Raw genomic sequence first — 22,908 nt, 5'->3', positions numbered from 1 at the left:
CCAAATATTGCTACTAAGCATCCAGGGCAAAGAGGTTTAGCCAACAATGGTAGATGGTGAATCAAGAGCAGGAATCATCTGTGACTTGAGTGGCTGGTTTGGGGTGGGGTTGGGCAGCAAGCCTGGGGGCCTCCCTCTCTTCAACCCCCAGAGTCTCTTGGAAGGCCATACACTGTAGGGAGTTCACAGCCTTGCTGAGAGTAGCCCCCACTTCCTTCTCCCACCCAGACCCTCCCTGATACATTCTGCTCCACAGCCTGGCAAATAGTGGGTGTCCAGACCTGCAGCCTCAGGTCCCCCACCTCAGATCTGCTCCTTTTCCTCTCAGCAACTGTGCAAGATTAGCGATGCACCCCCTTCGAGCCCCTGTGTGGCCCACAGCAACTGTCTTCTTTGACCCATCACCCCACCCCAAGCTTCACCAGCCAACTGGGTGCAGATGAGAGGGGCCCACTCCCCAACTGGGACAGTCCTTGAGCAGTGGCTCACACCAGAATTTTCCCATTTTCTCAAATTGGGTCTAGGAGATGCCAGCCCTGCCACAGGTTTGTGTCTAAAGATCTTGTAGGTTTGGGAGTGCTAGATGTCCCCCTACAGGGAATGTCAGTGCTGAGAGTGGCCCCAAGAGGAAAGGTGGGACCAGCTGCAGGGCCAGCTGAGAGCCCTGACAGGACCCCCTCCCCAGCCAAAATAGACTGCCCAGTTTGCCTGGTCCTAGGGTTCCTGGGATGTGGGGATATCAGCGCTGGAATGGGGACAGTCTTGAGCAAGCATGCATGAGTTGGAGCTCTTGAGCTGACAGTGGGATTGGAGCCCCACCCCCCACGCACACACCAAATGCATGATTTTTTTTTAAAGATTTTATTTATTTATTCATGAGAGACACAGAAATAGAGGCAGAGACACAGGCAGAGGGAGAAGCAGGCTCACTCTGGGGACCCTGATGCAGGACTCAATCCAGGACTCCAGGATTACAACCTGTGCCGAAGACAGGCGCCCAATCACTGAGCCACCCAGGCATCCCCCAAATGCATGTTGTTTTAAAAATTGTCACTCAGTGTCAGTATCTGACTAAACTGAGGTATTATTTGGAGGCACAGTGCATATAGCACTGTAGCATATACGTGAGGTGCAACTCTAATTAGGAATGCCACACAGTGCTCCTGGATGACTTTGCCAGGGCATCTTACTCTGGGGGCTTATCTTGCTCCTATCCTTGCCTGGGGAAGCCCCATTCCCTCTTGATGGTTAGCAGAGTCCAAGGTCAGAGCCACATCTGTCCTTACCCTACGTCCTCTGCCCACAGCACATGCCCAGCAAAGGAACTTGAACCTAGGACATCTGAGGGTTTACAGGTGGTCATGAATCACACTGCTTTTTTTTTTTTTAATTTTATTTATTTATTTTTAGAGATGTAGAGAGAGAAGTGATGGGAGGGGCAGAGGGATAGGGAGAGAGAGGATCCCAAGAATCCCAAGGTTCCACCCCTAGTGCAGATCCCAACATGGGGCCCAATCCCACAACCCCGAGATCATGACCTGAGCTGAAATCAAGAGTCCGATGCCTAACCAACTGAGCCAGCCAGGAGCCCGAGTCACACTTCTTCTTTATGAAGCTCCTTCAAGTTCAAAACTAGTTGAGAAACAGTCAAAACCAATCAGACAGATGGAAGATTTTTTTTAAAAAAATTGTGTTCTCACTGGTTGCAATGGGTGAGTGAATTCAGCGTAGGCCTGTGGCCACAGTCAAGCTTTCCAATAGTTGGCCTGGCATTAAGGTCTCAGGACTGTCTCCAAGGGAGAGTTGGGTCTTAGAGGAGAGAGCCCCCAGCTCTGGGGCCCTGCACCTGTGGGCAAAGACCTGGCTTCCTACAGAATGTCCTCCCTGTAGGCTGTCTCACTTCTCCCCAGAGGGCTTGGGGGGACAGGTGTCCCCACACCTCTCCCTCCTGGAGGATGGTGCAAACCATTTGCATTTGGGTGCTTACTCTCCGGGCGTGGCCTGGGGTCTACCTGGTGGACTCTCCTCGATACAAAATTCGTGACCTCACAAGCGCAGGATGCTCATGGCCAGTGTTTTCTGCCCTCATTTTACTCTTTCAATTGCCAAGAAGCACTTGTCAATTTTTTTCTTTCTATGCATAAGATGCATGTCAATCTTTTTTTTTTTTAACAGTAAGAAGAAACTGGACACCATATTCTAAACCTATTCTAAGAGCAGCTTGTTGTAATGATTCAAAACTGAGTTTTGATTTTTTTCCACTTAAGTTTTAATCTTTCTAGGACTGCTTGTCTTAGGATATTAAAAGTGAAACATTTTTCATTTCCCGCCAAAAATATGCTTATCTATTTGTAAGGCATTGTGCATCCTCAACAACATCTAACAAAATGCTCTGTTTTGGGCACATGCATCTGCTGCTGGCTCAGGGGGTCCACTCTTGGAGCCAAGCTCACTCTGATGTTGGGGGAAGCCGTGTGATCACGGCTTTATCTAGTCTCGTTCCCTCCATGGAACCAGCATCCACCCCGTCCCTCCCGCCAGACCTCCACACTCTTATGTTCTGCCCTCGTTCAGCAAACGTTTGCTGGGCACATGCTTCATCCCAGGCCCGTGCTGGGTAAGGAAGTGTAACAACATGTCAGATATGGTCCCTGCCTTCGGGCTTCTGTGGGAGGGAAACAGACAACAGCAATTGGTCAGGTGAGTGCTGTGAGAGCCATTGGTAGGATGCTGGAGGGATGCTGGAGGGCACCTGACCCCAGGACACTCAGGAAGCAGGGCGGGCTTCCTGGAGGAGGCGACAGCCAACTCAGGCCTGAAGGCTGAATAGCTGTTAGTTCAGAGAAGGCCTGGGGCCGAGGCCAGGGGTGGGAGAGGTAGTGGCATTCCAGGTAGGGACAGTAGCATGTGCAGAGGCCCTGAGGCGAAGCTGGCTTGGCTGGGGGGCCAGCAGTGTCAGGAGTGATGGGGTGTCCCTGAGGGCTTTCAGCACAATTGGGGTTTTGAGAGGACCTGTGCTTGAAAGCAGAGAGGGCTTTGGTCCAGACAGCAGCCTGGAGGGGTGGGGCCGTGGTGTGCAGCAGGTGGGTGTTTGAAACAGGAGCAGTTGGGACCAACGTGTGGAAGGGGGAAGGGAAAGGGGAGGGGATGGAGAAATCAAGGCTGTTCCCTGCATCCTGGTTTGGGTGAAAGCGGCCTCTTCCCCATCAGAGGGACCAGGGAGGCTCGGGTGGCATCAAGGGAGACGAGGGGGCTGTCTGGGCTGCAGGGAGATACTGCAGAGAGCTGAGGGAGCACAGAGGCACGCAGAACCCATGGGGCGGGGGAGGAGCGAGGGGGGAAGCCAAGGGCAGGGCTGCAAGGGGAGGGGGAGCCTCAGGCAGGGGAGGAGAAGAAAAGCCAGGAGGATCATGGGGCTGCTAAGTGGGGCTGGGAGGCTAGGAAAGGGGGGCGCGGTCCCCAGGCTGGAGGCAAGGAGGCTGTGTACTGTGCCGAATGCCCACATTCACACACACTGTCAAGCATGGACACACCCCTGCCCTCGGACACCCCCTCCAACCCCCCCACAGGTCCACCCACCAGCCCATCTCTTGGGTGGGCTCCTCATAAAGACACACCTACATACCTCCATCCTGAGAAACAGCTGCCCGCCTCCTGCTCACCGCCAGCCCAGACCCAGGAAGAGGCAGACTGTCCCTGTCACCTGCCCTTGGTGGGTGCTCGCTGGCCTACTTCAGCACCCTCGTGCCCTGGGACTCAGCACACCCCTCACTCCACGGTGCACCTGGCCGATCGGGGGTGCCACTGCAGTGGCAGTTTTGCAGGCTGGGTTAGAAATCCCCATTGCCCACCTGTGTGACCTTGGACAAGTGATTTAACTAGGCATCCATGTCTTCACCTATAAAACGGGTGATGCTGCTTATGCCATGGGGCGGGAGTGAAGGGCTGGATGAGGTCCCCAGCATGAAGCCACCATCACAGCACTCAGCAGACCTCAGTGACACTCAGCCACCCAGCCGCAGAGCCCCCAGATGCACCCAGGGGCCCACTGTGTGCTGAGTCAGGCTCCCACAGCATGCACACCAACTCCCTCCTGGACACGCAGATGCAATGGGACGCACATACTGACATTCATGCACACGTACACGCACGCACACATGCACACATGCATGTATATCCAAGACCTGATTGATCCCTGAGCAAACATCTGTCAAAGCTGAACACCTGTACAGACAATGGCCCTGTTTCATGGCCCTGAAGGCCATGCTGAGATGGGCCGGGGAGGCCAGGAGCCTCGTTGAGGAGGAGGCCCCTGCGCACTCAGCTTTGGTGGGAGGCCCCCGGCCAGCATGGGTTCTCATGTCCTGGCCCTCTGTCCCTGCTGTTTTCCAGTGGCTGAAGCAAATAGAGGGAACTGAGGCGGCCCTGACTCAGAAGATGCTGGACCTGGAGAGGGAAAAGGTAAAAGACAGCCCTCTGGGAGGCAGGAGGGTGGAAAGGGTGCACTTTCCTTCCCAGGGAGGTCTTGCATGTATTATTTTTTTTTTAAGATTTTATTTTTTTATTTATTTGAGAGAGAGAGAGAGAGAGAATGAGCAGGGGGAGGGGCAGAGGGAGAGGGAGAGTGAGAAAATCTCAAGCAGACTCCACGCCCAGCACAGAGCCTGACACAGGACTTGATCTCCCAACTCTGAGATCATGACCTGAGCCAAAATCAAGAGTCGGATGCGCAGCCAACTGAGCCACCCAGGGGCCTCCTTGCGTGTACTTTTGTATGCATTTATTTCCTTGCATTTTGAAATTTTGCTTTTTCCGTAATGGCTGTTCCAGGTAATTGTCATCCATTCACTTACTCTTACACTCACTCACTCATTCACTTAATATATATTTTTGGAACCTCTGTTATCCCAGTGCCATGCCAGGGTTACTGGTCTGGTAATGAATATGCTGGGTCCCCACCTTGAGGAGCTATAGCTGCCCACAAGGCTGTGGGAATGTGTGCTCATGAGCCAATACCCCCATGCAGCCTGAGGACGTTAGAGTAACATGTGGGCAATGCTGAGGCACTTGGCCCAGTGGCTCCAGAGACACCCAGATGGTCCTCCCAGCTTTGCTGGCCTCCTTAATGGCCATGAGAGTTTGGGAAGATACATTGGCCCTTCATTTCCTCATTGCTAAGTGGGGGATTCCAAGTTCCACCTGCTGGGCTGTAGGGATGAGTGAGTGAATGAGTAAGTGAGTAAGTGAGTAAGCAAATGGATGAGAGATGTGAGAGGCACAGTCAGTTTTGCACAGTGCTTGGTGCGTCCAGGTACCCGATAAATGGCGGCGGTGGTGGTTATTCACCAGAGGGCTATGGCATAGAGGGGGTCTCTTTTACCCAGCCTGAGGATGTCAGAGAGGGCTTCCCAGAAGAAATGGTTCTTGAGTCTTCAAAGACCAATTCAAGTTTTGCAAAGAGAAGTGGGAAGTGAAAACAGAAGGGAGAAGGAATCGCTTACAGCCTGGAAGCACCAGGGTGTGAGAGAGCCCTGGCTTGGAATCTAGTCCCTCCTCTGCCACCAGGACACTGTGGCATCTAGGGCAAGGCACTGATCTTCTCCGGTCCTGTTTCCTCATCTGCGAAGCCAAGGGCCTGCAGTAGATGAGCTCCTGCCTTAGGATCCTTCCAATCAGTAATAGAGATTTGCATTCTGGATGGACCATGCTTGCAGGGACTGGAGGAGTGACCGGGCGTGGGAAGGAGGCACACAGCAGTGAGACTAGTCAAGAGGTGGGGGATGCCGTCCATGTGAGGAGGAAGAGCCACATCTGAGAACTCTTGAGATGGGTCTTCAGGGCCCATCAGGATGAGACAAGAGGAACTGAAAAGGATTCCTGCTTGGGCACTGGGTTGGAGGGGTGTCGCTTTGGTGCAGTCAGGCACCCATGAGGAAGGGAAGCCAAGAGGAGGTGGGACAGGCTTGATCATGTCTCCCTGGGTCTGCAAGGCTCCTGCAGGAAGACTCATGCGAGGGGCGAGCAGGGCAGACCATCACTCCCTTCCCACTTGAGCACCTGGCGGGTCCTCAGCTGGTGGGACTGTCACTCTCTAGCAGAGGTGAGTAGGTGGGCTCTGAAGAGCCTCGCTGGGACAGCTTCTCACGCTGATCTTGATCTTGGGGGGGCCTCCTCTTTTTCAGGACCTGTTCAGCAGGCAGAAGGGCTACCTGGAGGAGGAGCTGGACTACAGGAAGGAAGCCCTCGACCAGGCTTACCTGGTAGGACCAGAAGTGGGTTGGTCACTTTGGCTTGTTAGACTTGACCTCAGAGGCTATGTTTCCCTTTGGGGCTCATGCCATGTTTAGGGGCCCCACCGGTGCCACGTGGGTGCCATCAAAATGCCCTGTCTCTGTTCTGCCCGGAATGACTGTACTTCATTTCAAGGGAAATTGTCACTTTTGTCCAAATCAATCATGATTTTCCAAAAAATCACTTAGCTGTATGGTTTCCTTAGGCATGCTTATTCAACTCTAGTAATTGTTTGAGACAAGTGAGAAGAAGCTGTCTTTCTTAGGTGTTTGTTATACTTAAATGCTTGTTTGTGCATAAAACTCCAAAGCAAGTTTTCCTGTGAACAAGAACGAGGGTAAGTCGCCAAGGAACAGGGAGGCAAAACATTGAGAGCAGGGGCCGGTGGTCATCAGAATAAAACTGACTTGTTGTGAGGTCCTATGCCATACTGCGTTTGGGTCAGAAATTTGTCCCGGGCTTCCTGGTGATGAGCTAAAACTGAGATCCCATCCTAGTTCACATGTCATATGACTTTGAGGACTCTCTGGCCACCGAGTGAGACAGGGAGATAATACAGGCCCCACCAGGTGTCCCCACAGCACAGAGAATGGAGAGTTCAGCGTCCCTTCTTGCGGGAAGAAGCAGCACAGTCCACAAAGTCTCTAGCAAGTCTTTGTCCTGGTCATCTGTAGTTAAAAATCATTTTATGGAATAGTTTGTACCTAAATCATGCAGAGTCAACAACTGAAAAAAAAGATCGCAAACCCTCGTTTTCCGTGAGCATGTCTGGGAAGACGGAGAGCCAGTAGCCTGGGCACGGGGGCTGGCCCACCTCCCCAAGACCATCGGCATCTGGGTTCTGAGCCCTGGGCCAGAGAAGTCACAGGTCCCGGGAACCGAGCCTCACCGGGACCACGCATTTACCCTCCCAGCGCTTCCTTTTGGGCACAAGATGTTCTAACGGTGCAGAGGGCAATTTAAAGATAGAAATGTCTCCTCCTTCTCTGGGAGGATTGCTCACACTCAACTGTTCCCTCGCTGGTTTTGCCTTGACTCTATCCTTTTGTGAACACCTTTCTCACACCAGGCCTCATCTGTCTCCCTAGCGTTTCCCAGAAAGTTATGAGGAACGTGATTTAAGGAGATCCATAGGCATCGAAGGCAATGGGCCAAGTTTGGAAAACTCTGAAGGGTTTCTTGGGCCCTTAATCTGATGAAGGTTGAAGGATGGGCCGGGGCTCTGAGAGGGATGTAAGCAAGTACTTGGCCAAGCTCACTGGGTCATGGGCTGTCTTTTCAAGGGACATCTGGCAGGATTGGTGATTTTCAACACATTTTGGAAAAGCTTGGTGTCCACCCTTTGCTGTTGGAGTACAGTCTGCAGGAAGGCCCTGGGGGGGCCCCTCCGAGTCCTGGTTCTGCAGAGGAGGCCCCTGGGAGAGCTGATCGTGCCACCATGTAGAAACTGCGTTCCTTCCAAAGCCTCAGGGGTCTTGGAGGCCCGAGGTGTGATTGCGTTCTGATGCCGTGCTGGATCGGCTTGAACGGTCAGGGAATAACACGGTGGTGGTGCCCTGTGCCCGGGCAGGAGTGAGGATGGCAGGTGCCGCATGCAAGCTGGCGTTCCTTCATCATCGCACTGAGTGAGATGGGGCAGGTCCACAGTGGGTCTTCTGGAATTGGGTGGCAGGGTCCTTGCTGGAAGCTGGTGGCCTGAGGTGTCCTGGAAGCTCAGCTGCTGAATGGGGAGGGGGTGAGCCAGTGGGTACCGGCAAGCTCTGGCTCTGTGTGGAGCCCATATGGGGACCCCTGGGCTGTGCCAGGGAACAGAATTCCACCCTCTCATTTCCCAAGGGGGTCCTTTGGGGTCAGGCGAGGGGCGGTGATGATGCCTGTAGGTCAAGACTGGCTCTGGGCTGATGGGTCTGGAGGCAGGGCAGGATGGGGGTGGTGCCAGACGGCTGCAGAGGCTTGCCAGAGTAACATCCCCCTCACCCCCCCACTCCTGCCTCAAGCCTCCTCTCACCTCTTCTTGGCAGTTTCCATCCAAACTGAACATTGGTCAAATGGTCTTAGGAAGACAGGGATCCATTCCCTAGTTCCTAGATCTTTCAGCTGGAAGCCCTGTAGTGCGGAGGTTGCTGGTGTAGGACTGGCTGCGGAGGGTGGAGACCAAGAATTTGCAGTGACAACGACCAGAGGGACAGTTAGCCTGGCCCAGGACGGGGTTTGTGTTTGAGGACCATGTGGGTGGGGACTTAGGGAAGCAGAAAAGGAGATAATTTTCTCTTTTGTCCCTAGATATTCCCATGAGGTAACTATATTTAAGTGTCTTGGGGGTGAAGTAGAAAAGAAATAACTTCCTCTAACGATTAAAACTCTCGCCTTTCACAAGGAGCCTTCGGTTGGCCACTAATCTCTCATCTGCTTTGCTAACAAAGGGAGGGCACGGTTAGAACATTGTCACCACTCGCTCTAGATTAAAGTGGCATTCCGAACTAGCTGGCTGAAAACCACGTGTGTGTGTGCGATTTGAGACATATTTTCCCACTGATGCCCACGATAAAAGGGGAGATCTGTTCCCAAGGTGGGGGTGGGTGGAATAAATGGGGACTGAAAACTGGCGGAGCCAAACCTCTCTTTGAATCGCACGTTTCAAGGGGCAGTTCTGATGATTCCTTCTTATAGCCCTTGTCCTGTCCTGCACAGAGTAGGGCATCTTGATTGAATAGAGTTAGACATGTTCTCGAAAGAGTGTGCACGGGGCTACAAGGGGCTCCCCCGCTCCCCCGCCCCCCCCCCCGCCCGTGCCTGCTGGCTGCTCTGCTAGGCCCCTGCACGCTCCCCTCCCTGCCTGAGATGGCCAGCTCTGCCCCCCGCAGCTGCAGTGTCCTGGCCGCTACCGTCCACCCATTTGTGATCTTCCACTGTCTGTGATTTGGGCCACTCAGAAAATCCAGGAGCTGGAGGCCACGCTGTACAACGCGCTGCAGCAAGAGCCAGGGCGGAGGGCCAGCGAGGCGCTGAGCGAGGGCCAGCGGGAGGACCTGCAGGCCGCCGTGGAGAAGGTGCGCCGGCAGATCCTGAGGCAGAGCCGGGAGTTCGACAGCCAGGTCCTGCGGGAGCGCATGGAGCTGCTGCAGCAGGCCCAGCAGGTGAGGGGCGGGTGGCGGGCACAAGGTGCCTCTTGCCCTCTCCCCAGCCTCTGACCCCTCTGACGGGCACCTGGGTGTTCCAGGCATGTTTGATGGCCAGCTGGCAGCAGAGCGCGGTTCCCGTGAAGCAGGGCATGTCCTCTCGTGGGTGTCCTCACAACGCAGCAGGTGCATTCTCGGCAGAGGGGCGTGGCGTATGCAAACCGGTTTTCTGGTACACATTTCAGCGATAGGGCTCACCCCCTGCTGAGTGGTCGCTCAAGCCAGGGCCGGTGTCCCCTGGGGCCTCTCCCTCCAGCATCTGTGTTCTATTTGAACGTCAGGTTCATCAAACCAGGAGGCGTAGCTGAACAGGTTTGCTTTCTTTTGCTGTATTTTGTGATGACGGCCAATCCGAAGACTGGACCTGGTAGCCGTGTTAGTTGTTAACTCTGAAAACCTAAACGTATTCCAAGGTTTGGGGCCCCGTGTGAGTGTCACGTGCTGCCCGGCATGCAGGGAACCAGGCTGCCAGGACTCCAGGGTGATAATGGGCATGACGAGGCAGCAGCAGATGCTCCAACACTTGCTGGGTGCTCACCATCAGAGACCCTTGAGGCGGTGGGAGGTGTCCCCCTGCAGGGTGGGGATCGTGATGTCCCTTCTGATGAGAACACTGGAGCTCAAGAAGGTTAAGGCATGTGCCTGAAGGTCACACAGCTGGTAGGGAGTGCCACTGGTGAGGAAGGACCCGGGGGGGTGAGCAGCGGGGAGGCGACATCAGGAAGGGGTAGGGGAGAGTCCTGTCTGAAGACAGCACAGCCCCCCACTGCGGATCGGAGGAAAGCACGCGGGGGGGGGGGGGGGGGGGGCGGTGTGTGTGCACAGCCAGACACCATGTGGTGCGGGAGTGAAAAGAGATGGTGAAGGGGAGGAGGCACCATCAGACTGGGAGGGCTCCTCATTCAAGGCTTGGTTTGGTTGACAAGACAGGCAGGCAGCCCCCGTGACCCCAGCCTGGCTGTCCCCTCCGTCCCCGCGCTGCCCTCTCTGTGCTGGTAGCATCTGCTCATCTGCTCCCTAGCACCCAGGCTCTGAAGCAATGTGTGCACAGCCAGAGGGCACAGGTGTGCGCACACACACCCGTGTAGAGGGAGGGAGAGCTTCCATTACTGGGGAGATTCCTGAGCAGATTGGAACAGCGAGGGGTGAAGGGGGGCGAGAGGTTAGAGAGAGGTGAAGGGAAAGGCATCAATCCATTGATTGAGGAGGTCTGATGTGCAGAAGGGATGAGTGAGGCCAGTGGGGAGGTGAGGCCCAGGCCCAGGCTTCTGAGCAGAGGGGGAGGAGGTGGGGATGGGAGAGGGGAAGGAGGTGACAGTGGTGAAGCTGCTGCTTTGTGCCCACTCCCAGGGCCACCTCGAGATCTGAGGGAGCTCAGGCCACGCTGTTCATGAGGAGGCACAGCAGGGGGCCGGGGGTGATAAAAGGGAGAGGGGAGGTCTTGGAATCCTTGTGGCAAGTGGGTGGGCAAGTTGCTGGCTCAGGGCAAGCCACTGAGGATGCAGCCCAAGAATCTGCAGTGACAGTGACCAGAGTCATGGTCAGCCTTGCCGGGAGGGGCATTGCAGGATGGAGCAGGGAGGGAAGGGGGGAAGAGGGGCTTCTGACAGGTACCATCAAGATCTTGGCACAGGGATATAGGCGTGGGCATTTGCCTTCAAGGACACTGCCTCTCCGCCACCTCTGTGACGGTCACATGGAGAGTGAAGAGTGGCCTGGGGGCACCCCCAGCCTGGTGGGGAGCACAAACACAGCACAGATCCGGACCAACCCGTGTGGCTGAGGCTCTCGTGCCAGAATGCACCTGCAAAGACATGCAGGGAAGGGTCTCCTTCCCGGAGGCTGGGAAGGTGCCCAGTGGAGGACCCAGCTGAACCAGGTTTTGAAGATAAATAGGAAGATGCCAGGTGGCCGCCAAAGGGGACTAGCATTTCAGACAGCAGCACAGCGTGGTGTGGCAAGTTTGGGGTGGCAGAGGGGTTGCAAAACACAAACACTGAGATCAGATGGTGTGGCTTTGAGCCCTATTCTCCTGGTTGTTAGCTGTGTGGACTTGGCCAAGTGATTTGGCCAGGCCAAACCTCTCTGGGCCTCGGTTTCCTTGTGAGGATGGAAATAATGCCTACTCACTCGGATGTTGTAGGGTTTAAATGAACTCTTACATGTGAAGTGCTCCCAGCAAGTGTGGACAGCTATTTGTATTGCCGAGTGTAAACCATGATTAGGCAGGTGTAGCAGCAGTAAGACCAGACAGGGCAGCTGGGTGCTGACCTGTATCTGATGGCCAGCACTGTGCCTCCTTTGTGGGGTTTGCTGGCTGAATGTGCAGGGGATGGAGGGATTGTTCAGAAAACCCAGCTCAAAGCAGAACGAAATTTGTGTGTTTAAACCAAAAAGCCATTACCCGACTCAAGAGTTCAAATCTCATGCACGAAGGTGCTTCTTATGGTCTAAGTCTGGAATATATGATAAGGCAGGGAGCACACCCCAAAGACACAGGGCAATGCAGCTTTCGGCCGTGACTCCTGGGAAAGCACCGTGTCCCAAGTGCTAAGAAAGGAAGGGAGTGGGGTGATTTAAAAAAGAAGAAAGAGAGAAAGAAAGAAAACGGAAAGAAAGAGAGACCAAAAAAAAAAAAAAAAAAGCTGGCAAACCAAGCTGCCTGTGTGGGGAGATTAGGGACAAGGACCTCTTAAAGAGAGAAAAATCACTTAAAATATGAAGGTTTTGGAGTGTTAGTGAAGATCACGTGGGACCAGTCACTTCCTTTTACATTTGCTCACGTACCTAAGCGTGGAGAGAGTTAATGGCTTGACCCAAGGCCGGAAATCGCTTCTCCTGTATCTCTGGATCATTTTCAAATTAGTTGAAAGTTCTGCTGAAGGTCCACGGTAGGCACCCTTCCCCTCCGAATATGAAAACCGTCCTCACGTCTGTTAAAATAGAGGGAGATGCGTGCATCAGCCAACGCTGGCGAGTCACTGAATGACGTGCCCTCCGAGGCTTTGATGAGACAAGACATACAAATCGATTAGCTTGTGCCCGGAGCACGGTGGGCGGTCAATGAAAGGAGGACTCTCCTTACATGACAAGCCCGATGGATGTCCGCTCCTGCTGCTCCAAGTGTGGTCCGCGGACCGGCAGCGGCATCACCTGGGAGCTGCTGGAAACGCGGACTCTCGGGCCCCACCCCAGACCTACAGAATCGGATTCTGCACGTAACAGGGTTCAGAGGTGGTTTCTGGCAGTTTACAGTTGCTCCGTTTTGGGGAGTTGTAAATGGAGATCCGTGGCTGTGGGTTCCGGAGGGCAGGAAGGGCCTGTCTTCATCTGCTCAGGCACCGTAACAAAATGCCACATTTTGGGGTTTCAACAACAGACATCTGTGGGTCACGGCTCTAGTGGCTGGAAGCCCAAGAGCAAGGGACTGGCCGATCTGGGATCTGGTTGCTGGGGAGGGCTCTTCCTGGCTTGCAGAGGGTCTCCTGTCTGTGCCCTCAAATGGCCAGGGGAGTAGGGGGGAGGGGAGAAGGGAAAGGGAAGGACGGGGGTGGGGGGGAGAGGGCGGCTGGAGATTGGCACCAGTAGGGTCTCCTTACCTTTTTGGTTCTGGAAGGGAATGAGCTGTCATTCCTCCTTCCCCTCCTTCCCTCACCCCGTTGCCCTGACTCAGACCAGATGAGCCTCTCCTCTGTCGCACGGTGCCATAGAATTCTGAGGACGGGCCCCCCCCATGCCTCCTTGCTCTGGACTCGGTGCTTCTTCATCTGTACTCTGGGCGGTGTGGAGCAGCTCCACCTCCAGGCTGTGCCTCGAGGGTCCTGTGCCCCCTGCAGGTGGAAGTGCTTGGCCAGACTCTCCCGACGTGGCACAGGGGTATCTGGACACCACGGCGCTCGCTGCTGGCTGCTCCCGGTCCCTGCCGAGCGCCACACGTGTGACAGCAGCAGGCGTGGGAGCCCCAGTTGGCATCTCGGGGCTCCGGATTTACAAAAATGTAAAAAGACACTCAGACTTCAGAGCACATCTGTTCCCTGTAACAGAATTTTCTGGAGTTGGTCATTTGTGTTTGATGCCCAGGCATAGGGGAGGGTTTCCTGCCCGCAAGCCCAGAAACAACCGGGTGCTGGCAAAAACGAGGTTTTGTGGCTTCCTGCTTTCCTTCGATGGTTATTTACCAGTCAAGTACCTCTCATGTGCCAGGCACTGGTCTGGCCCCTGGAGCTGGGGCAGTGAGCCAAGTCTCTGCTTTCCTGGAGAGCAGGGTCTTAGAAGCCAGTGAGGACACTCATAACACATATAAGCACCCCGGATGTCAGAAAGGGTAAGAAGGCGTGAAATGATGTGACGGGGTGAATCGTTGGGGTCTGCGCAAAAAGCAGCAAGTACAAAGGCCCTGTGGCAGTAATGGGTTTACTGCGCTTGTCTGTAAGCTGTAATTTTCAAAAGTAGTAGCCGCTGAATATAGGATTTTTTTAAAGATTTATTTTTTATTTATTTATGATAGACACAGAGAGGCAGAGACACAGGAGGAAGGAGAAGCAGGCTCCATGCCAGGAGCCTGACGTGGGACTCGATCCTGGGACTCCAGGATTGTGCCCTGGGCCAAAGGCAGGTGCCAAACCGCTGAGCCACCCAGGGATCCCCCTGAATATAGGATTTCTAAGAACCTGACCCAGTAGTTGTCACGGGCATCATTCAAACACCAGCTAGTAGATGATGCCACGGTTTGTAAAGCCCTCAACTATTTAATTAAGTCTTCGACCTGGTTTGGGAGATGGGGAGACAGAGGCACAGAGGCCACAAGAGCTGAGGAACAGCCAGCCAGCCGCCCAGGAAGCTGTGGCTCTTCCCATCGTGGCCAGCTGAGTTCACAGCCAGTGTCCCGGCCTCCACATCGGATTAATTCCCTGAGGTTTCCTCTTTGCTCTTTGCAATCATCTGTTCTGTTCTCATTCGATAGAATCCTCAGAAATTTGGCATTTAAAAAAGGGATATTGAAAAAAAAAACACATTTCCCCCTTCAATGGGAATAGAGGCTCAAGGACCCAAGAATGTCAAACACACATTACAGTGATTTTTTTTCCCTTCCGGGACCATATAAAGCAGCATTTTGGTTATAGATGGAAAGCTATGGGGTGGCATTAGGGATACAGGTTTTTGGGTCAGGTAAGTTTGGATTCGAATCCCGCCCTGACTTATAGTGTATCCCGAGCCTCAGTTTCCTGACCTGTAGAATGGGGTCAGTCATAGCCGCATCTGCATCTGGGGTTGGTGGAGAATTTATATAAAGTGGTGGGAGGGTACCTGCCACAAAGTAAGCCCTGAACACACGTGAGTTAATATTTGCCCCCTTGACCTTTCCCACCAGGCACGACCTTTACTCTGTACTCTGTCACTTTGTCACAATAATCCCTGCCAGGCACTCATGCACACGTGCTGACCGGGCAGGTGTCGGGTGCCAGGCCCTGTTCAAGAACGTGGAAAGGGGAGAACCTTGTGGAGTCACACCTGGCCATGATCAACAGGGAGACGTGACAGTGGGCAGCCGGGGACCCAGGCGAGCTCTGCTGGGGAGGGGACGCTGCCCCCCTCCTTGAAAAGCAGAAAGGAGCTGTTCCCTACTTGAAACCCTCCAGTCATCCCTTCACCCTTGGAATAGAATCCAAGGCTGTGTGTGGTCTGGCCCTCGTTACCGTGTCCCCTCCCTGCCCTGACCCAACCTGCCACCTGCTGGGCCCCTGCCTAGGACTGGCTCCTCTGTCCTACAGCTTCCATGTAGATGCAGCCTGGAGAGCCGCCTGCCCCCCAGCCCTGTGGAACTGGGCTCCCCCCCTCCCCCCGGAGTAGAAGCTCTGTGTTGTTCCTGGGGAATTCTCACAAGTCCTCTGAAGGCTGTAAAGTGTCACCTTCCCCCCCACGTGACCCTGTAGTGTACAAGGGCCGCCCCCCCCCCCCCGCATCCCCAGGGCCCCCATTTCACCTCGGGGCATGAGGTCCCTGTGCAGATGTTACAGAAGAGGGGTTCAGGTATAAGCGATTATGTGACTCCCCAGCACTCACCAGCTGGAAAGCTTGGGGTGCAGGACCCAGCCCGGGGTCCAGTTCTGTGCTCATTCTCGGGTGCTCTCTGCCTCCTCACCTTGCAAGGGGGGCCTTGGGGGACGATCACGGCCTCACTGAGGTACACACAGCCTCCCTCAAGTGGAAGAGAATTAGAGAGGTAGAGGCTCCTGATCCTTTATAGGGTGCGCGCTCTATGCCGACTCTGCTCTGAGCCCTTCGTGCAGACTCCCCTGTTAGATCCTCAGATGTGGGCAACACAATTACCCACAATCCACAGACAAGGAAACCAGGGCCCGGATGGGCTGAATCACTTGCCCAACACCTCACATCTGAGGATAAGTATTTTCCTTGTGTCCTCCGTGCCAATCTGTTCTGTTTCTGCCAGTGTGATCTTTCCAAAACCAAACTCTTCATCATTTCCCTGCTTAAAACCCTTCACAGGCTCCCCATGACACCCCCAAATCTGTGAGCTCTTCATCAGGACATTCCAGGCCCTCTGAGCTCTGCCCCCATTCCCTCCATCCCTGCGTCTCCGCATACTCTGTTCCCCTGCTTGGAATTCCCTTCCCCATCCTGAGTCTGGCAAACCACTGTGGGTGCTGGGCTGGGCTCTGACTCCTCTGGCTCCCCAGCCCTTGGCTCGATGCCCCACCTTTTTCCCCTCTGGGGTCCAGCGCCACCTGCCCGGAGCACCCACGTAAAACAGCATCCCGCCCCCATCCCTACTCCTGCTTGATTTTCTCTGTGTTTGTATTCGCCCAGGGCACCATCTGGGTTCCCGTGTAAATGCTTTTGTCTGAAACTTGGCTGGACCACAAAACCCTTAGGGTCCCAGGCATATTGACCTGTATTTGTTAAACGGGTGAGGGTGTCCATAGAGGTGGTTCTCAAAGTCCCAAGACAAACAGCCACTGCATCACTCAGGAACTTGCTGGAAGTGCAGCTGCTCAGGCCCAAGCCCCCAAAACCAAGTCAAAAACTCTAGTGGGGGGCCCAGTGATCTGCAAGCCCAAGTGACACTGACCTGGATTCGAGAACACTGTCCTACAGAATGCACAGAAGGCTTCTCCAGCCTAAGGGTCTGCGTGCTAATGCGGCCTGCCCTGGATCACCCGCCCTGCAGCCTGAGCACCCTCGCCAAGAGTGAGCTCTCCCTCTACATTCAGGCCTGGCAAGGCTGCAGCTGGCCGAGCAGCGGTCAGCACTCTGAGGGGTGACCCTTGGGCATGTGACAATCTGTGAAAGTGTCCCCCTGGGTGAGACACTGCGTGGAGCTGGAAGGAATGGGCTGGTAAACCACGGAGGGAGGGTGAGCGCCCCAGGGGGTATCAGGCAGGGTGACCAGCTGTTCCTGGTTCCCAGGACTCGGCAGGGGCGGGCGGGGGGTGGGGGGAAGTCTCCTGGGATCTCTGACGTTCAGTTGCAAAACCAGAAATGTCATGAGCAAACCGGGACGCTTGGCCATCCTAGCACCTGTGCTCATTGGGCTTCTAAGGGGCTGGGGTGCATGTGGCAGCAGAGGCACTGCCCGGACTCGGTTCCTCTGCCCCAGCTCCCCGGGTCCAGCTAGGTGGGTCTTGCACAAGTGCATCCCCTGGTGCCACTTCAAACCCATGATCTTCACTAGCCTGCACCGGGCGCCTCTGTATCTTGGTCCAGGCGCGATGCTTCTGTTTTAAAGAGATCCTGCCTCAATAGTGCACCCCGTGATTCCATGTCCATGCACCTCAAGAACAGGCAAAACCGGCCTTCAGTGGCAGAGGTCGGGGGCCCAAGGAGCCTCCCGGTGCTGGTCCTCTATCTGGATTCGGGCGGTGGGGGTACAGCCCTGCACATGCACAAAGCCAGGCACGCTGCCCGCTCGTCCTCGCATGCTTCTCTGCTTGTATGCTACGCCATGATAAAGCGTAAAGAGGTTTTGAACCTGGAGGTTTTACCTTTTCTGATGCAAGAGGTCGTGTGTTTCAGAGAATCCGAGAATTGGAGGCTAAGCTGGAGATCCAGAAGAGACATCTGAAGGAGCTTGAAGAAAAGGTAGGTGGGGTGCCCTGCCCCCCGCCCCCACCCCTGGGGCTTCTTTCTGTGACCGGTCATCACGGGGCTGTTTCCTTCTGCACTGACATTTCTGTAGTGCAAGAACAGGCTCTGCCTCCCGCCGCCCTTCTCTGCCCCGTCCCCCAAGGCGGGCACACCTATGCAATAAGTAGCTCCTTCCAATGTTTTTCCAGGGAAGAAAAGTTCAGTTTGGGGCCCACTTTGTGTGTGTGTGGAATGGGGGTGGGGTGCCTTTATTTTTTTCCACCAAAGACCTTCCTCTAAACCTGACGTAGGAAGGACAAGGTGACCCTCTCTGGAGTGATAAGTGAGGTTGGGCCTACTAGGTTGGTGATGTCACCAGCAAGGACCTTGGTTGGTCCCCCCAGACCTCTTCACCTTAGATGACTCCTCTGCGCTCTGTGCCAAAACCAGTTACGTGTTCTTGGGCGTCTTTCTCCTCTCCCAGCGGGAAGCAAGGTTGGCCTGCCACATGCTGACACCTGGCCTGTTTGTCTCTTTGTGTTAGTATCACTTTATGGGTGAAGAGGCTGGGCCTGAGATAGATTCAGACACTGGACCCTGATCCTATAGCTGAGAAGGGGTAGCTGGTCTCCTGGGTGCCACAGCCACCCGCTCAGCCCGTCCGGAACGTCTCCTTGGTCCGGGCAGACAAATGAGTGCCACTCAGAACCACGAGTGTGGCATCTCTGTCGGGCCCTGCCCCCCTCCTGCACATTCACCCTGTGACCATGGAGTCCTTGAGCTCAGGGACCAGCTTGTATGCATCAATGTATCCAAGACAGTTCCCACCATGGAATAGGGCATCTCACGTGTTTGCCAAATGAGTATAGACGAGTAGAGCAAAACCTGTAATTGCACATTCTGTGTCACAGGGTAAGATCACAGTGGGGGCCACACGAAGGCTCCAGCCCTGGCCGGGGGTCGGCGGGGACAGTGTGACCCAGGAGGGGATCCCTGCCTGAACCTTGGTCACCCCAGGAGGAGGAAGAGGAAGAGGAAGAAAGGGCATCTGTGGGTTTCAGTTGCCTGAGGCGGGTCTTGGTTGAGAGGAAGGCAACTCTTCCCCCTCCCCCCACCTCCACAAAGTCCCAGAGTCACAGAAGTCCCCAGAGGGCAGATCTCAGGGCAGATATCTAAAAATGGGGAAACAGCCCCTCCCCGGAGGGGATCAAGCCCAAAGAGACAGGCAGCTCTTCAGATGATGCCAGTTTAGAAGCTTCTTCTGCTTTGTCTCCCTAGAGGATGAGAGGAAGCAGGAGTCACCCTCCAGCATCATCCCTTCTCCATGTAGAGTCTCCTTGCCTCTGGCCGCACAACCGGCACGTCCCCCCGGGGCAGCAGAGGGTCACGGCCATAGGCTTGACCCAGACATTGAGGCCGATTCTCATGCCAGAGAACCTGGGAACCCCTGGGGGATGCTGGTTTAAGCAGATTTCTAGTGTCTCTGTCTGCCAGATGCCCACCTTGCAACCTTATGGGGTTATTTTGAGGTCCCGAAGGAATCCCAAGTATAATTCCACCCAAGAGTCTCCAGGGATAACCTGACTTTGCAGGCAGGTGTGTCTGGGCTTTGCTCCAGGGGGGCCCTGGGACCCTGGGGGATTTACCCCTCTGCCTGGGCCTGGGGGCTCGCATCTCTCCCCTCTTCTGGGATGGTTGTGAGGATTCCATGAGCGTCGGGGTGTGACGTTCTGAACCCCTGGCCCAGAAGAGGTCCATGGACCACCAGGCTGGTTCTGCTTCTTAGACCCCCAACTGGGCTTTAGGGCCTGAGTTGGCACAGTGGGTCTCAGAGCAAGAAAGGGCAGCAAAGAGACTCAAAACACGCCATAGTGGTCTTGCTGATTTAAAGTTTTTAAAGGTGGGAAGGCACCCACAGGAAATAAGGCCGGCGGCATTTTAGTGAGGAAGCACACTGGGCTACGTGTGAAGCCCCTCTCTCCCTCTGTTTTACTCTTTCCTCAAAGCGAGCCTGTGTGGGTTGGCCTGGCTCCTTTTGTCCCAAAGGAGTGGCCGAGGCTGGCAAACAGCAGGCGGACTCCTGGTCGGGCCAGTAGGACGAGAAACGACAGATGCACTCGAATCAGCATCGTTTCCCTGCGGCCACTAGTGGGAAGGGGCTGCAGCCACATTACCCGTGGCTCATGTCAGTGGCCAGGACCCCTTCCTTGCTACTCCCCACTGGGTGCTCTTGGCAAGTCCCTGCCCCCCCACCTGGGCCCCAGTTTCTCCATGTGAGAAATGAGAGCTCTAGATGACTCCACATAGGCGCCGTCTGGCTCCAACCTCCAGTGATTCTAAAACTTGTATAAAAGTTGGTGGCTGTCTGTTTGGATTTTAATTTTTCAATCAATACATTAGGGGAGTTATTACCGCATTTTGGAGGCAAAGGGGGGAAAGAATGACTTTCAAAAGCCCCAGATGATGCTCCGACAGGTTCTACTGATGAGCAATAATTCTTGTGGAGCAAAGCAAGTCGTGAATTCAGTTCTGAAAGAGAAGTCTACTTTCAAACTAGCTGTATAATTTTTCCTTCCTTTTAAGGCCTTTTTTTCTCCCTATTTTTTTTATTTTTAAAGCGGACTAATTGAATGACACCAAAGATTTTAAATAATGGTCTCTTGGGAGAGAGGGCCCTGGCAGGGATGGTGCTGGGGGAGGGCTTCTGCTCCTGGGCAGGTGGGTCTGGGGCATCTGTGGCCTGGGGGGACCCCGCCTGGTCCCTGTCCACACACCATGCCTGGGCTTTGGTGGGAGCCCCAGGTTGCAACCATCGGAGGGTCCTTCCTCTGTAATGTGTCCTACCAAGGTCTACAGGAAAGCCACACCTCAGCAGCAAAAACATCCTGGTTTGTCTGAATCAAGCCAGGGGTTTGGGGAGAGTAGTTGGGGGGTACAGAGGACTTCCTGAGGGTGGGCTCCCCATGAGGTCCGCTGCCCAGGTCTGCTCACTTTCCGGCCCTCCTTCTGAACTTGAACCGGGTACAGTAGTTCTTGTGAAATGTGTCACTGAATCCCATACTACATATCTTACATCTTCTTTTCTTTTCTTTTCTCCCCCCCCCCCCATTTTCTTTTGGTCTTATTTTATAGTTTTTGTTCCTTTTTTTGTTTTTCTCACTAGCATTCATTCTGTGGCCTTGATGACTTCAGTGAGCAAAGAACTCGGGTTGGTATCCTTTTGATTTCACAGATAAAAATGATGGTTGTCTGAAAAGGACAATTTCTTCCATTTCTGACCATAACATTCCTTGAGCGAGGAGGCTCCGTGGAAGGTGGCCTGTGGCAGGTCGCTCAGCCTTGTGGCTCCCTGGGCCGAGGGTGGGGATGGGGACGACCAGGGGTCGCTGGCCAGTCCCACCCCAGGGAGGTAGGTTGGGGGAGCTCTTTGGGAAGAAGAAGGGGCAGTGGGGACCTGGTTGCCACCCTGCTGTAGTTCTTCTTCAAAAGAGGGGGTGTGTGTAGTTTTTTCCAAAGTTTCTTTCTATTTTGGCATTAGTTTCTGGTGCTTTCTACTGCCTGTGGGCCAGATCAGAGCGGTTTCTGGGGTCAGGGGTCTTCAGAAGAAGAGGCTGACATGCAAGCCCATGACCTGCATATAAAATACCCAGAAAGCCTGAGTGAAGAGCCTCCAGCACCCTGCGCCCCACCCGCCCCCAGCCCTGAACCTGTGCCTGGTTCTGATGCCTGTGCTGTGTTCAGGGACCTTGGACAGAAGCCACCCGGGACAGCTGGTCCTGCTCGGCCCTTTGCACCTCTAGGACCCAGCTCTCACCGGAGTTCCTGCTTGGGCATCCTGTCCTTCCCCACTCTCTTTGCTCTGAGCACCCACCTTGAGGCTGGGGTGAGAGGGGGACGGTCTGCTAGGGCCCCTAGGAGCTACAGTTCTGCCCCTGAATCCAGCACTGGCTGAGAGCCCTTTGAGCTCTGGGGGTGCCTAGCTGTCCTGACCCCCAGGCCGAGCTCTGCTGATGGTTCTTTCCCTCCCTCGTGTCCTCATGGAAGCCCTGAGCCTGGCCCCTGAATGCAAGGGCTTTGCTTGTATTTTCTGTGTCTTAAGGCTGGGGGCAGTGCCTGGCACGTGGTCCAAATGAGTAATAGCGGAGCAGAGCAGTGTTTGTGTAGTGAGTAAAGGAATGATCCCAGGTCTGATCAGATGGGGAGTGGGGGTAGCCACGGGGGGTCGGGGTAGGTACTGGAGGACAGGCCATCTGAGTTCTGTTTTCTCTTTCCCTACATTGTTGGGGAAGTTCCCTCAGTGGGCTCAGTTGGAGAGTTTGGGACAGCCGTGGGGGGCAGGTGGGGCAGGTAAGCCAGGGGCCTCTCCGACCACTTTAACCCTTGATTCTTACAGCATTTCACATTATTTTATAATCTCACAGGATAGAAAAAGAGCTTACGGAATAAATTGAATCCCTACGACAACCCTAACCCCACTCAAACCAAAACCCAACAGCAAAACAAGCTACTTCAAGCCAGAGATTGAAAACGGAATTCACATGTCCTTGATAAGGAGGACTTTTGGGTCTCTGGCTGGGTCCTGGCTGGGCCGAGCTGCAGGAGCCCCAGAGATGGTGGGGGACCTGTCAAGCTCGGGGCCCATCGGAGTCCCCACTCTGGCCTCACAGCCCCAGGGGCAGAGACCTGAACACCAGGAAACTAAGTGCAATTACTAGAAACTGAGTCACTGGAGAGCCACTGCGCTGCCAGGGGCCAGGCCAGAATCCTCGTCCCTGCACTGCATGCCTCCCCTGGCCACGGTGGTGTGTCCGGCTGGGCAGACCTCTGTACATATGTCTCCATGAACTGTGCTCCGTGTATCCCAGAATCTGTCAGCCGGAGTGACTCGCAAATGTCCCTGTGATCTGAACCCAAATCAAGCCCTGGTCAACAAAACCCTTCAGATCCCTGTGCAGCTGATTCGGCAGGTGGCGACGAGGGAGAAAGAGCGAGAGAGAGCAGAACTCTGATGAGGAGCTGACGACTCACCCACTGTGGAGGGCAGATCCAAGGACCTCAGATTTCCGTGAAAGAAGCCACATCTCCATCACTCTGGTGGGTGTGACACAGTGGAAGTCCCAGAGCATGACTGTCCCTGGGTCATGTGGAATGAGGACTGAGAAGGTGGACACGGTCCCCGATTACACCATTCCTGGGCTGTCTTGCATCTTGGCTGTAATTTGCAAGGCACTACCAAGGGAAAATGCTGGAAGTGGAGGGTTCTGAGGAGCCTCCTGCAATGCTCTGACACCAGGGCCGCTCTCTCACAGTCGTGGAGGAGGGAGCCCTTCCTGACATCCGGCAGACTGGCCCC

At 54.7% G+C, this 22,908-nt stretch overlaps 1 protein-coding gene across 4 annotated transcripts in view; it reads left to right on the top strand.

Annotated features, from left to right (window-relative positions):
* The window catches only part of JAKMIP1 (janus kinase and microtubule interacting protein 1), a 148,005-nt gene extending 125,906 nt beyond the window's left edge, over positions 1 to 22,099 (top strand). For all 4 annotated transcript variants that reach the window (XM_038533413.1, XM_038533412.1, XM_038533414.1 and 1 more), the window contains 6 exons: positions 4,393 to 4,461; positions 6,183 to 6,260; positions 9,225 to 9,428; positions 17,505 to 17,570; positions 20,688 to 20,763; positions 21,977 to 22,099. In XM_038533413.1, the coding sequence (XP_038389341.1) occupies positions 4,393 to 4,461; positions 6,183 to 6,260; positions 9,225 to 9,428; positions 17,505 to 17,570; positions 20,688 to 20,738 (468 nt within the window). In that variant the 3' untranslated portion in view covers positions 20,739 to 20,763; positions 21,977 to 22,099. The remainder of the gene's footprint in view (positions 1 to 4,392; positions 4,462 to 6,182; positions 6,261 to 9,224; positions 9,429 to 17,504; positions 17,571 to 20,687; positions 20,764 to 21,976) is intronic.
* The last annotated feature ends 809 nt before the right edge of the window (positions 22,100 to 22,908 follow it).

This window comes from Canis lupus, chromosome 3 (genome assembly GCF_011100685.1).
Source record: "Canis lupus familiaris isolate Mischka breed German Shepherd chromosome 3, alternate assembly UU_Cfam_GSD_1.0, whole genome shotgun sequence".
Taxonomy (NCBI): Eukaryota; Metazoa; Chordata; class Mammalia; order Carnivora; family Canidae; genus Canis; species Canis lupus.
Note: the sequence above shows the minus strand (reverse complement) of the source record. Positions and strands in the feature narration are given on the sequence as shown.